At 72.4% G+C, this 13610-nt stretch overlaps 1 protein-coding gene across 1 annotated transcript; it reads left to right on the top strand.

Annotated features, from left to right (window-relative positions):
- The first annotated feature begins 715 nt into the window (after positions 1-715).
- Positions 716-12476, top strand: DPYSL5 (dihydropyrimidinase like 5). Its single transcript, XM_068395317.1, has 13 exons — positions 716-729; positions 4015-4279; positions 5817-5975; positions 6170-6349; positions 6429-6497; positions 6641-6685; positions 6821-6896; positions 6994-7150; positions 10087-10228; positions 10337-10479; positions 10558-10765; positions 11203-11371; positions 12391-12476. Exons 2-13 carry the CDS (start codon positions 4019-4021, stop codon positions 12474-12476), a joined length of 1695 nt encoding a protein of 564 aa, XP_068251418.1. The 5' UTR covers positions 716-729; positions 4015-4018.
- The last annotated feature ends 1134 nt before the right edge of the window (positions 12477-13610 follow it).

Here is a 13610-nt window from a genome sequence, read left to right on the forward strand (position 1 = left end):
ACTGGGTGCTGCTGGGTGTTAGTGGGTGCTTCTGGGTGTTACTGGGCACTTCTGGGTGCTACTGGGCCTTACTGGGTGTTACTGGGTGCTGCTGGGCACTACCGGGTGTTACTGGGTGCTGCTGGGCACTACCGGGTGTTACTGGGTGCTGCTGGTGTTACTGGGTGCTGCTGGGAGGGTTTATGGGGATGCCATGGGTGGCCATGGGGGAGCGATGTGATGCTCTAGGGGGGTCAGAGGGGCTGTGGGAGGGCTGGGGGGGGGGCCATGGGGGGCCATGGGGAGGTGTCTGGGGGGGCCATGGGGAGGTGCCGGGGGGTCCGTGGGGGTCCATGGGGCCCAGGGGGGTCGGCGGGGCCGGGGGGGGCCGGGGCCGCCCCCGCGCGCCTTTGTGCCGGCTCCCGTCGCCATGGCAACCGCGCGGGCAGGTGGCGGCCGCGGGGGCGGGGCCCCGAGCGCAGGCCCCGCCCCCTCCGCCTGTCAGTCAGCCCGCGCGCAACCCACCCTGCTGGGCGGCGCGGCCCCGCCCCCAGCGGCGAGGGCGGGCGGCGATTGGTGGAGGCGGAGGCCAGGCCCCGCCCCCCAGCGGGGAGAACGGGCGGCGATTGGTGGAGGCGGAGGCCAGGCCCCGCCCCCCCCCCGTGCCGCGCAGGTTTGGGTGAGAGGCGATCGCGGCCCGGGAGCGCGGCGGGCGCAGGCGGAGCGGAGCGGGAGGGACCGGCACGGGAGGTACCGGCGGGGCCGGGGTGGGCTGGGCTGGGCTGTTCCCGCACCGGCTGGACCGGGCTTGTCGCGGCCGTATCGCGACGGGTGGGACAATCGCGACAGGTGCATCTATCGCGACAGGCAAGGGTGTCGCGACAGGCGAGGAGGGGGAGTGCGCCCCGCTCCCCCCCCCCCCCCCCCGCGTGGGGCGCCTTGCGGGGTATCGCGGGGCAGAAAGGTCGTGCGTGGCCCCCGCCCGCGTACGGCGGGTCACCTGTCGCGACAAGGCGGTGGTGTCGCGGCAGCGCGAGGGGTTCGCCTCAACGGGGTGAGGCGGCGGGTTCCGCCCCGCCCGAGCGGGTTCGGCTCTCTCGTCCGCGCCGTGTCGCGACCGGGTGCGGAGCGGCAGGTGCGGGGCGGTGCGGGGGGGTCCCGCCGGGCCCGGCCCATTGTTCCGCGGGGGCTCCCGGGCGGCCCCGCCCCGGCTCGGAGCATCCTTTGTGCTGGGCGGCACCGGGCTTTGTCTGCGGGGCCGCCCCGGGGCCGCCGCCAGCCGCGCCTCCCGCAGCCGGGCACCGGGGCCCCTCCCCGGCACCACCGCGCCGTGCCCGGGGCCCGGCGCCGCACCGGGACTGCGCCCTGCCCTGCCCCCCGCACCGGGGCGGGCAGCCCGGGACCCCCCCGGTAGCCCCGGTCTCTGCCCCGGGACCCCCCCCCCCCGGTAGCCCCGGTCTCTGCCCCGGCTCCCCACCCGCAGCCCGGGGACCCCCCGCAGCCCCGGGCCGGCCCCCCGCGGGCTGGCAGCGCCCCGGGGCTCGGTGCCCGCCCGGTTGCCGCAGTGCCGGCTGCGACGCACCCCGGCACACCCCGGGGTCGGGGCTTGGGGCGTGGGGGAGACCCGGTAACGGGGCTGGGGGATGCCCTCTGCGGTGGCAGCGCGCCCCGCGCCCGCTCGGGTGTGGCCGTGCCGTGCCGTGCCGTGCCAAGGTGCCCGCGGGGACCGGGACCGGCTCCTCGCCCGCCCGCAGCATCCCGGGCTGGGCGGGCGGCTCTGCCGGAGCATCTCCGGCCCTGCGCCCGTGGGTCGCGGTCCCCCGTGGGGTGTCCCCGTCCCGCCGGGGCGGTGGCTCGGTCACCGGCACCGGGGCTCGCCCTGCCCGGGCCCCTCGCGCAGCCCCGCAGCGGGACGGCGGCTCCGGGCCCGGCAGGGGACGGGGCAGGGCCGGGGGGACGCGGCGGCCGTGACCCGCCGAGGGGCATCTCCGGGGCGGGGGGCGATGCCCACCCAGCTGCCGCCACCGGGTGCAGACCGGGGCGGGGGGCGGCGGCGAGGCCACACTGCGGCTCCGTGCGTGGCCGTCCCGCACAAAGGCCGGGCCCGGCACCCGCCCCCGGCCCCGACAGGTGCCCCCCGGGGCGGGGGCCCTTTGTCCTGCCGGGGTCACAGCTGTCCCCACGCCCCCGCGGCTCGGGGCCGAGCAGCCGGTGGGTGCCGGGGGGGCCACGAGCCCCCCGAGGTGGCCGCGCTGCTTTGTGTGCCCGGACGTGCCACCGTGGCACCCCCCCGGTACCCCCCCGCGCCCTGCCCGGGACCCTCCTTTGTCAGCCCCACCGGTGACACCAAACCACAGCCACCGCCTGGGGGGGACTGGGTGTGAGCTGGGGGGACTGGGGGTGAACTGGGGGGGACTGGGGGTGAACTGGGGGGGACTGGGTGTGAGCTGGGGGGACTGGGGGAGAGCTGGGGGGGACTGGGTGAAAGCTGGGGGGGACTGGGTGTGAGCTGGGGGGGGACTGGGGGAGAGCTGGGGGGGACTGGGTGTGAGCTGGGGGGACTGGGTGTGAGCTGGGGGGGGACTGGGGGAGAGCTGGGGAGGACTGGGAGAGAGCTGGGGGGGACTGGGGGAGAGCTGGGGGGGAACTGGGTGAGAGCTGGGGGGGACTGGGGGTGAGCTGGGGGGACTGGGTGTGAGCTGAGGGGGACTGGGGGAGAGCTGGGGAGGACTGGGGGAGAGCTGGGGGGGACAGGGGTGAACTGGGGGGGACTGGGGGTGAACTGGGGGGACTGGGTGTGAGCTGGGGGGGACTGGGTGAGAGCTGGGGGGGACTGGGTGAGAGCTGGGGGGACTGGGTGTGAGCTGGGGAGGACTGGGGGAGAGCTGGAGGGAACTGGGGGAGAGCTGGGGGGGACTGGGTGAGAACTGGGGCGGACTGGGGGGGCACTGGGTGTGAGCTGGGAGGGAACTGGGTCTGAGCTGGGGGGGAACTGGGTGTGAACAGGAGGGGACTGGGTGAGAGCTGAGGGGGGACTGGATGTGAACCCCATGGGGGGAGACTGGGTGTGAACTGGGGGGGGACTGGGTGAAAGCTGTGAGCTGGGCCCGGCCCAGCGGCGTGGGGGGAGCGCGGTGGCATCGGCGTGGGGGGGCTCCGTGGGGGCCAAGGCCACGGGCAGCATGCGCAGCCCCGGGCACAGCGGGGGCACAGCGACGGGGGGGGCACGGTCACCCCCTCCCCAGGCCGCCGGGGGGGCAGGCGAGGCTGGGCCACGGCTGTGGGGCCCTGGGCCCCCCTCTCTGCCGTCCCCCCCTGTGCTGGGGGGCTGGGGGTGCTGTGGCACCGCGGGGTGCAGGATGCCACCCCCCCCCCGTGCCACCGCGCCCCAGTTGTGTCTGTCACAGCGACCCGCTGTCGTATCGGGGTGCCACGTGCCGCTCCCCCCCCTCCCATTCCTGTGCCACACCGGCACCATCCTGCCCCGGGGTCCGGGGGGGGGGACACGACTGGGCATGGGGGTGGCATCCCCAGCAGGGTGGGGGGCCACCATCCCCAGGAGCACTCCCCATGGCACGGGGGTACCCGCAGGACCCCAGGGCAGGACGGGTGGCTACTGGGGACCCGCTGGGGGCTCTGGGGGGGGGGGCTCTGGGGTGCCAGCCCACCTCGTGCCTCCGGGGGGGGGCACGCTGCCAGGGTGCCAGATGGGTCGATTGCGTTTGACCTTCATCTCCCTAATTAATTATAGAGCGTGTCTGGGGGTGCCTCTCGCTGGGGGGGGGGCGAAGGTGGTGCTGGGGCAGCGTGGGGGGCTCCGGGGGGCTGGCACCATGCATGGCCACAGGGCAGAGGCCCTGGCTAGTGGCCCTGATGCTCTCCATGCCAGCCCCGGCCACCCTAGGGTGCTGCCCCACGCATGGGTGCTCACCCCCTGGGGAGACGCCATCCCCTCGGACCCCCCTGGGGTGGGCGATGGGGGGTGACGGGGACCCCCCCCCCCGGTGGTGCCAGCGCTGACGCCCGCCCTCCCAGCGCCATGCTGGCCAACGCGGCCACCATGCGGATCCTCATCAAGGGGGGGAAGGTGGTGAACGACGACTGCACGCTGGAGGCCGACGTCTACATCGAGAACGGGCTCATCCAGCAAGTGGGGCGCGAGCTCATGATCCCCGGCGGCGCCAAGGTCATCGACGCCACCGGCAAGCTCGTCATCCCCGGCGGCATCGACACCAGCACCCACTGCCACCAGACCTTCATGAACGCCACCTGCGTGGATGACTTCTACCACGGCACCAAGGTACCCCCTGGCGTGGCCCCCCTGAGCCCCCCGTGTCGCCCGAGCCCCCCGGGAGGGGGTTTGATCCCGGCTCGGGGAAGGGTCCCCGGCCCCAGGGTGATGGTGGGTGCGGCGAGGGGTCGGTGTGGGGCACCCGCGGCTGAGGGGGGGACTGGGGGGGAGATGGGGGGACTGGGGGTGAGCTGGGGGACACTGGGTGAGAGCTGGGGGACACTGGGTGAGAGCTGGGGGGACTGGGGGTGAGCTGGGGAGGGTCAGTGAGAGCTGGGGGGGACTGGGGGTGAGCTGGGGGGGACTGGGTGAGAGCTGTGTGGCACTAGGGGTGAGCTGGGGGTGACTGGGGGGGACTGGGGGAGAGCTGGGGGGACTTGGGGACAGCTGGGGGGGACTCGGTGAGAGCTGGCTGGGACTGGGGGTGAACTGGGGGGACGGGGGGACTTGGGGTGAGCTGGGGGGGACTGGGGGTGAACTGGGGGGGACTGGGGGTGAGCTGGGAGGGTGTGGGGGTGAGCTGTGTGGGACTAGGGGTGAGCTGGGGGGGTGTGGGGGTGAGCTGGGGGGACTGGGTGAGAGCTGGGGGGACTGGGTGAGAGCTGGGGGGATACTGGGGGTGAACTGGGGGGGGACGGGGTGAGAGCTGGGGAGACTGGGTGAGAGCTGGGAGGACACTGGGGGTGAGCAGGGGGGACTGGGGGTGAGAAGGAGGGGACAGGGTGAGAGCTGGGGTGGGACTGGGGGTGAGCTGGGGTGGGACTGCGGATGAACTGGGGGGACTGGGGGTGAGCTGTGAGCGGGGCCCGGCCCAGCAGCGTGGGGGGAGCGCGGTGGCAGCAGCGTGGGGGGGCTCCGTGGTGGCCAAGGCCACGGGCAGCGTGTGCAGCACCGGGCACAGCGGGGGCACAGCGACGGGGGGGGCACAGTGTCTGGGTCCCTCAGTGGCCGGGTCCCCTCGCCGTGAGCACCCTCCTGCCTGGCCGGGCCCGTGTCACCCCGTGCCGGTGCGGGGCTGTCCCGGGGCTGCTTGTCCCCAGCACCCCGCACAGAGCACCCATTGTGCCAGGCTGGTGCCAGCCGTGCCTGGCCCCGGGGTGCCCGGGCGTCCCTGGGCGGGGGGCTGCAGCCAAGGGGTTGGGGGTGGCGAGGGGCACCCCGTGCCGTGTCTGCTCCCTGTCCCTGCCCTGGCACCGCGCCAGCCCGGCTGGCAAAGGAGCTTTGGGGATTAGCGGGACCGGGTGAGCCGGGGACGCCGCCGGGCGCGATGGCACCCGCCCCCCTGCCCACCCGTGCCACGGCAGGGGGCATCCCTGTGGCCGGGATCGGGCCCTGCGACAACGGAGCAGCTGGGGGGGGTGCAGCACAGGGAGGGCATCCCCCTGGCACCCTAAATCCAGCCATGGGTGCTTGGGGGGGCAGGATGGGGGTCCCCAGATGTGTCGTGTGCCCAGATGTGCCTGGGCAACTGTGGGCAGGGCTGGGGTGTTGGGGGGGGCTGCACCCCAGGGTGATGCCCCCACCCTGGCTGTCCCCGTGCCCGCAGGCGGCCCTGGTGGGGGGCACGACGATGGTCATCGGCCACGTCCTGCCCGACAAGGAGAGCTCGCTGCTGGACGCCTACGAGAGGTGCCGCAGCCTGGCAGACCCCAAGGTCTGCTGCGACTACGCCCTGCACGTGGGGGTCACCTGGTGGGCCCCCAAGGTGAGTCTGGCATGGCACGGGGGGCTCGGCTTGGTGAGGGGGGGCACCCCATCCTGCAGCACCCCCCCATGGGGACCAACCCTGCGCAGCACCCACACCCCATCCCCAGCGTGCCCCGGGCAGAGCAGGGGGTGGTGGGGATGGCACGGGTGCCCCCGGGGTGCCATCCCAGCACCCCCCCCATGCCGGTGCAGGTGAAGGCGGAGATGGAGACGCTGGTGCGGGAGAAGGGGGTGAACTCCTTCCAGATGTTCATGACCTACAAGGACCTGTACATGCTGCGGGACAGCGAGCTCTACCAGGCCCTGCGCGCCTGCCGCGACGTGGGCGCCGTCGCCCGCGTCCACGCCGAGAACGGCGAGCTGGTGGCCGAGGTGAGCGCTGGGGGACGAGGACAGTGGGGCCACACATGTCACCCCCCACCCTGACACCCCCCCCACCACCATTCCCCAGGGTGCCAAGGAGGCGTTGGACCTGGGCATCACGGGGCCGGAGGGCATCGAGATCAGCCGGCCCGAAGAGGTAGGTGGTGGCCGGTGTCACCACGCAGGAGGTGGCCCTGGCACGTGGCTGGGATGCTCCGGGGCATCCTTGTACCACCGGGTCTGACCCCAGGTGGGGTGTTGTGCCATGCCGTGCCATGTCTCACTGCCCACTCTCCACAGCTGGAAGCCGAGGCCACCCACCGCATCATCACCATTGCCAACAGGGTGAGTGGTCCCAGCGCTGAGGCTCCGCGCCCTGGCTCCATGGGGGGGTCCCCACGCCCCTACCGGGGCGTGGGGACCCCCCCATGGAGCCAGGGCGCTGCGGGGACAGTGGCACTGACCCCCCCCTCTCCGCAGACCCACTGCCCCGTGTACCTGGTGAACGTCTCCAGCATGTCCGCGGGGGACGTCATCGCCGCCGCCAAGATGCAAGGTGAGGGGGGTGGGGGACACGCGGGGACCCGAGCTGGCAGGGGACAACACGGCCACGCTGTCCCCGTCCCCACGGGTGTCCCTCCGTCCCCCGGCAGGGAAGGTGGTGTATGCGGAGACGACCACGGCGCACGCCACGCTCACCGGGCTGCACTACTACCACCAGGACTGGTTCCACGCCGCCGCCTACGTCACCGTGCCACCGCTGCGCCTGGACACCAACACCTCCGCCTACCTCATGAGCCTGCTCGCCAAGTGAGCCACCCCCCTCCCCTGGCACCCTGGCACCCCTCCCCACTGGCCCTCTGCGTCCCCGCGCCTTGCCGGGGGTCTCCGGGCATCCCCGGTGTCCGGCGTGCCCCCGGGTGCCACACGGGCTGGCTGCCCCGTCACCCCAGCGTCCTGGCACCCCATCCTTCGGGCACCCCCTGCTCCTTGGGCATGCCCCCGGGCACCCCACGTCCCCGGCACCACGAGGCTCTCTGGGTGCCCGAGCTCCCTCGGGGTCTCACTCTGTGGGTGCTGAGCTCCCCAGGCACCCCCCTGTATGGGTGCCCCATTCCCTGGGCACCGTGCTCCCCAAGCATCCCACTGCGTGGGTGCTGAGCACCCTGCCCCCTGGGCACCCTGCTCCCAGGGCACTGAGCTCCCCAGGCATCCCACTGTGTGGGTGCTGAGCTCCCTGGGCACCCTGCTTCCAGGGTGCTGAGTTCCCTGGGCACCCCATTGCATGGGTGCTGAGCACCCTGCCTCCTGGACACCCTGCTCCCTGGGTGCTGAGCTCCCTGGGCAGCCCACTGCGTGGGTACCCCGCTCCCTGGGCACTGAGCTCCACAGACATCCCATTGCATGGGTGCTGGGCACCCTGCTCCCTGGGTGCTGAGCTCCCCAGGCATCACCCTGCATGGATGCTGAGCTCCCTGGGCATCACCCTGCTCCCAGGGTGCTGAGTTCCCTGGGCACCCCACTGCATGAGTGCCCCCACTCCCCAGGCACCCCACTCCCTGGGCACTGAGCTCCCTGAGCACCCTGCCACCTGGGCACTGACCTCCCCAGGCATCCCACTGCCTGGGTGCTGAGCACCCTGCTCCCTGGGCACCCTGCTCCCTGGGTGCTGAGTCCCTGGGCATCCCCCTATATGGGCACTGAGGTCTCTGGGCACCCCACTGTGTGAGTGCTGAGCTCCCTGGGCACCCTGCTCCCTGGGTGCTGAACTCCCCAGGCATCACCCTGCTCCCAGGGTGCTGAGTTCCCTGGGCACCCTACTGCATGGGTACCCTGCTCCCTGGGCATTGAGCTCCACAGGCATCCCACTGCGTGGGTGCTGAGCACCCTGCTCCCCGGGCACCCTGCTTCCTGGGTGCTGAGCTCCCTGGGCATCCCCCTATACGGGCACTGAGGTCTCTGGGCACCCCACTGTGTGAGTGCTGAGCTCCCTGGGCACCCTGCTCCCTGGGCGCTGAGTTCCCTGGGCACCCCACTGCATGGGTGCCCCAATCCCTGGGCACTGAGTTCCCTGGACACCCCACTGCATGGGTACCCTGCTCCCTGGGCACTGAGCTCCCTGAGCACCCTGCCCCTTGGGCACTGAGCTCCCCAGGCATCCCACTGCATGGGTGCTGAGCACCCTGCTCCCTGGGCACCCTGCTTCCTGGGTGCTGAGCTCCCTGGGCATCCCCCTATACGGGCACTGAGGTCTCTGGGCGCCCCACTGTGTGAGTGCTGAGCTCCCTGGGCACCCTGCTCCCTGGGTGCTGAACTCCCTGAGCATCACCCTGCTCCCTGGGTGCTGAGTTCCCTGGGCACCCTACTGCATGGGTACCCTGCTCCCTGGGCACTAAGCTCCCTGAGCACCCTGCCCCGTGGGCACTGAGCTCCCCAGGCATCCCACTGCGTGGGTGCTGAGCACCCTGCTCCCTGGGCATCCTGCCCCCAGGGTGCTGAGCTCCCCAGGCATCACCCTGCATGGATGCTGAGTTCCCTGGGCACCCCACTGCACGGGTACCCCGCTCCCTGGGCACTGAGCTCCCCAGGCATCCCACTGCATGGGTGCTGAGCACCCTGCTCCCTGGACACCCTGCCCCCTGGGTGCTGAGTTCCCTGGGCATCCCCCTATATGGGCACTGAGGTCTCTGGGCACCCCACTGTGTGAGTGCTGAGCTCCCTGGGCACCCTGCTCCCTGGGTGCTGAACTCCCTGAGCATCACCCTGCTCCCAGGGTGCTGAGTTCCCTGGGCACCCCACTGCACGGGTACCCTGCTCCCTGGGCACTGAGCTCCCTGAGCACCCTGCCCCTTGGGCACTGAGCTCCCCAGGTACCCCACTGCGTGGGTGCTGAGCACCCTGCTCCCTGGGCACCCTGCTCCCTGGGTGCTGAGTTCCCTGGGCATCCCCCTATATTGGCACTGAGGTCTCTGGGCACCCCACTGTCTGAGTGCTGAGCTCCCTGGGCACCCTGCTCCCTGGGTGCTGAGCTCCCTGGGCACCCCACTGCATGGGTGCCCCACTCCCTGGGCACTGAGTTCCCTGGACACCCCACTGCATGGGTACCCTGCTCCCTGGGCACTGAGCTCCCTGAGCACCCTGCCCCTTGGGCACTGAGCTCCCCAGGTACCCCACTGCGTGGGTGCTGAGCACCCTGCTCCCTGGGCACCCTGCTCCCTAGGTGCTGAGCTCCCTGAGCATCCCCCTATATGGGCACTGAGCTCCCTGGGCACCCTGCTTCCAGGGTGCTGAGTTCCCTGGGCACCCCACTGCATGGGTACCCTGCTCCCTGGGCACTGAGCTCCCTGAGCACCCTGCCCCTTGGGCACTGAGCTCCCCAGGCATCCCAATGCGTGGGTGCTGAGCACCCTGCTCCCTGGGCACCCTGCTCCCAGGGTGCTGAGCTCCCCAGGCATCACCCTGCATGGATGCTGAGCTCCCTGGGCACCCTGCTCCCAGGGTCCTAAGTTCCCTGGGCACCCCACTGCACGGGTACCCTGCTCCCTGGGCACTGAGCTCCCTAGGCACCCCACTGCATGGGTGCTGAGCACCCTGCTCCCTGGGTGCTGAGCTCCCTGGGCACCCCACTCCCCGGGCACCCCACTCCCCAGTGCTGGGCTCCCCGGGCCCCCCCACCACAGGCTGGCCATGGCGGTGCCCCCCCCGCCGGTGCCATCCACCGTCAGCGCCGCCCCGTCCCCCCGCAGCGACACGCTGAACGTCGTGGCCTCGGACCACCGGCCCTTCAGCGCCAAGCAGAAGGCCATGGGCAAGGAGGACTTCACCAAGATCCCGCACGGCGTCAGCGGGGTGCAGGACCGCATGAACATCATCTGGGAGCGCGGCGTGGTACGGGCTCCCGCGCCCCCCTGCCCACGGGGACCCCCGAGCTCTCGGGGGGCTCCGTGGTGGGACGGCTGGGGGGGGGTTTGGCCTCACCGCCGGCTCCGGTGGCAGGTCGGGGGCAAGATGGATGAGAACCGCTTCGTGGCCGTGACCAGCTCCAACGCGGCCAAGCTCCACAACCTGTACCCGCGCAAGGGCCGCATCATCCCCGGCGCCGACGCCGACGTCGTCGTCTGGGACCCCGAGGCCACCAGGTAGGGGCAGACAAAGAGGGGGGGGGGTCCCTGTGCCGCTGGGCACCCGCTCACCGCCCCGTCCCCCCCCCCGCCCAGGACCATCTCGGCCAGCACCCAGGTGCAGGGTGGGGACATCAACCTGTACGAGAACATGCGGTGCCACGGGGTGCCCCTGGTGACCATCAGCCGCGGGCGCGTGGTCTACGAGAACGGCGTCTTCATGTGCGCCGAGGGCACGGGCAAGTTCTGCCCGCTCCGCTCCTTCCCCGACGCCGTCTACAAGAAGCTGGTGCAGCGGGAGAAGGTACGGGGGGGGTACCAGGGGCCATACCGGTGCCAGTGCTGTGCCGCGGCGTGCGTCAGGGCTGCTGGAGGGGGGGCGAGACGATGCCCAGTGCCAGGGTGTGGCCAGGGAGGGGGGACACGGGGCAGGGTCTGCACGGGGGATCACGGGGGGATGGGGGGGTCAGCTTGGCATCGCGGGGGGTGAGGGGCTGCACCGCCGGGGTCACCCTGCTCCTGCCCTGGCACCGCGCCACGCTGGCACCTCCCGCAGAGGGACCCCCGCAGCCCGGCCAGCGGCTCTCGGTGCCTCCCCCTCCCCACCCCAGCCCCCTCCCCAGCACACCCTGGCCCCCGTCCTTCCCCCCTGACCCCGCTCACGCCCCAGGACCCCCCCCGTGCCCGCCGCCGTGCCCCCGGGGCTGACGCTCTCTCCGCTCTCTCTCCCGGTCCCGGCAGAGCGCCAAGCTGCGGGGCGTGGAGCGCACCCCGTACCTGGGGGACGTGGCCGCGGCCGTGCACGCCGGGAAAAAAGAGACGGGGACCCCCCTGGCCGATACGCCCACCCGGCCCGCCACGCGGCACGGGGGCATGAGGGACCTGCACGAGTCCAGCTTCAGCCTCTCCGGTAAGAGCGGGGCCGCGGCGGGGGCCTGGCAGCCCCCCAGGGCTCACCGGCAGCCCCGCAGCCGGCGGCTCGCCGGCACCCACCTCCCCAGGGTGTCCCCAGCCCCCCCCAGGGTGTCCCCAGCCCCTCAGGGTGTCCCCAGCCCCCCCGTCCCTGGGCAGGGGGCCACGCCACCCCGGTGCTCCCGTGGCAGAGTAGGGCACCGACCCCATGCCCAGACCCCCAGCCCCCCTCCAGCCCTCGCCCGTCCCCTCCATGCACCGTCCGTCACGTGGCCGTGGCTGCCGGGGGTCCGTGCCGGGCAGGGGGCAGCCAGGGCGGGCAGGGGGTGGCCGGGGTGGGCAGGGGGCAGCCAGGGTGGGCAGGGGGTGGCCGGGGGTCTGTGCCAGGCAGGGGGAAGCTAGGGTGGGCAGGGGGTGGCCGGGGGTCCAGGGTGGGCAGGGGGCAGCCAGGGTGGGCAGGGGGTGGCTGGGGTGGGCAGGGGGTGGCCGGGGGTCTGGGGCAGGCAGGGGGCAGCTAGGCTCGGCAGGGGGTGGCCGGGGATCCAGGGTGGGCAGGGGGCAGCCAGGGCAGGCAGGGGGTGGCCGGGGGTCCAGGGCGGGCAGGGGGTGGCCAGGGGTCTGTGCCAGGCAGGGGGTGGCTGGGGCAGGCAGGGTGCAGCCAGGGTGGGCAGGGGGTGGCCGGGGGTCTGTGCCAGGCAGGGGGCAGCCAGGGCGGGCAGGGGGCAACTGGGGGGCCAGGGTGGGCAGGACCGAGCTGGCACATGTGTCGTGTTCAGCCCCGGGGGGCACCTTTGCCCCCGGGAGCGGGGCTGGTGGCACCGGGAGCATCATCGTGGCACCGCCGTGTGCCAGAGGGGACCGAGCCCTGTGCCCTGCTGGGGCAGGAGCGGGGCTGGGGGGGTCCTGCGGGGTGATGGCGGGGGGCTGGAGGCCGGCACCCCGCGGTGGTGCCGGGGTGGCCGCGGGGCTCGGGGTGGCCCTGACGCCCGTCTGTCCGTCCGTCCGTCCGTCGGGCAGGTTCGCAGATCGATGACCACGTCCCGAAGCGAGCCTCGGCCCGGATCCTCGCTCCCCCCGGGGGCCGGTCGAGCGGCATCTGGTAGAGCCGGGGACGCGTCCCCCAACTGAGGACCAGGCGCTGCCCCCCGGGACCCCGAGCCCCGGGGACCCCCGCCCTGCCCGCGGGGCCGTGCGAGCCGGGAGGGGGCTGCGGAGGGGCTGGGGGGCAGCGGGGGGCTCTGCCCACCCCCCCCCCGGCCCGTTTCTGTTTGCACGTTGGGTTTGGATCCGTGAGTGTTTGACTTGTTTGTGCATCCCGTGGCAATGCTCGGGAGTGGTTCGTGTCACTAGCGTTAGCGGGGAGCAGGGACCCCCCCCCGACCCCCCCCCAGCCCCCCCAGCCCCACACGGGACGCGCCAGCCCGTCCGCGGCGCGCACACGCCTGCACACGCGTGTGCATCGCTCCGCGTGTGTGTGCACACGTGTGTGTCGTGGCACACACATCCCTCCCTGCGAGGGGCCCTGCCACGCGTGTGCGCACATGTAGCACCGCACACGGGCTCGGTGAGGTGTCCGTTGCACACACGTGTGCACACACGTGAACTCCACACATGTAGCACCGTGCACGGGCTCGGTGAGGTGGCCGTTGCACACACATGTGCACACGTGAACTCCACACATGTAGCACCGTGCACGGGCTCGGTGAGCTGTCCGTTGCACACACGTGTGCGCACACATGGACTCCACACATGTGCACACATGTAGCACCGTGCACGCGCTCGGTGAGGTGTCCGTTGCACACACGTGTGTGAACTCCACACGTGTGCACACATGTAGCACCGCACACGGGCTCAGAGAGGTGTCCGTTGCACACACGTGTGCGCACACGTGGACTCCACACATGTAGCACTGTGCACAGGCTCGGTGAGGTTTCTGTTGCACACACGTGTGTGCATATGTGAACTCCACACGTACACACATGTAGCACCGTGCACGGGCTCGGTGAGGTGGCCGTTGCACACATGAGCGCACACGTGAACTCCACACATGTAGCACCGTGCACGGGCTCGGTGAGCTGTCCGTTGCACACACAAGTGCACACACATGAACTCCACACATGTGCACACATGTAGCACCGTGCACGGGCTCGGTGAGGTGTCTGTTGCACACACAAGTGCACACACGTGAACTCCACACATGTGCACACATGTAGCACCGCGCACGGGCTCGGTGAGGT

This window comes from Nyctibius grandis, chromosome 1 (genome assembly GCF_013368605.1).
Source record: "Nyctibius grandis isolate bNycGra1 chromosome 1, bNycGra1.pri, whole genome shotgun sequence".
Classification (NCBI taxonomy): domain Eukaryota; kingdom Metazoa; phylum Chordata; class Aves; order Nyctibiiformes; family Nyctibiidae; genus Nyctibius; species Nyctibius grandis.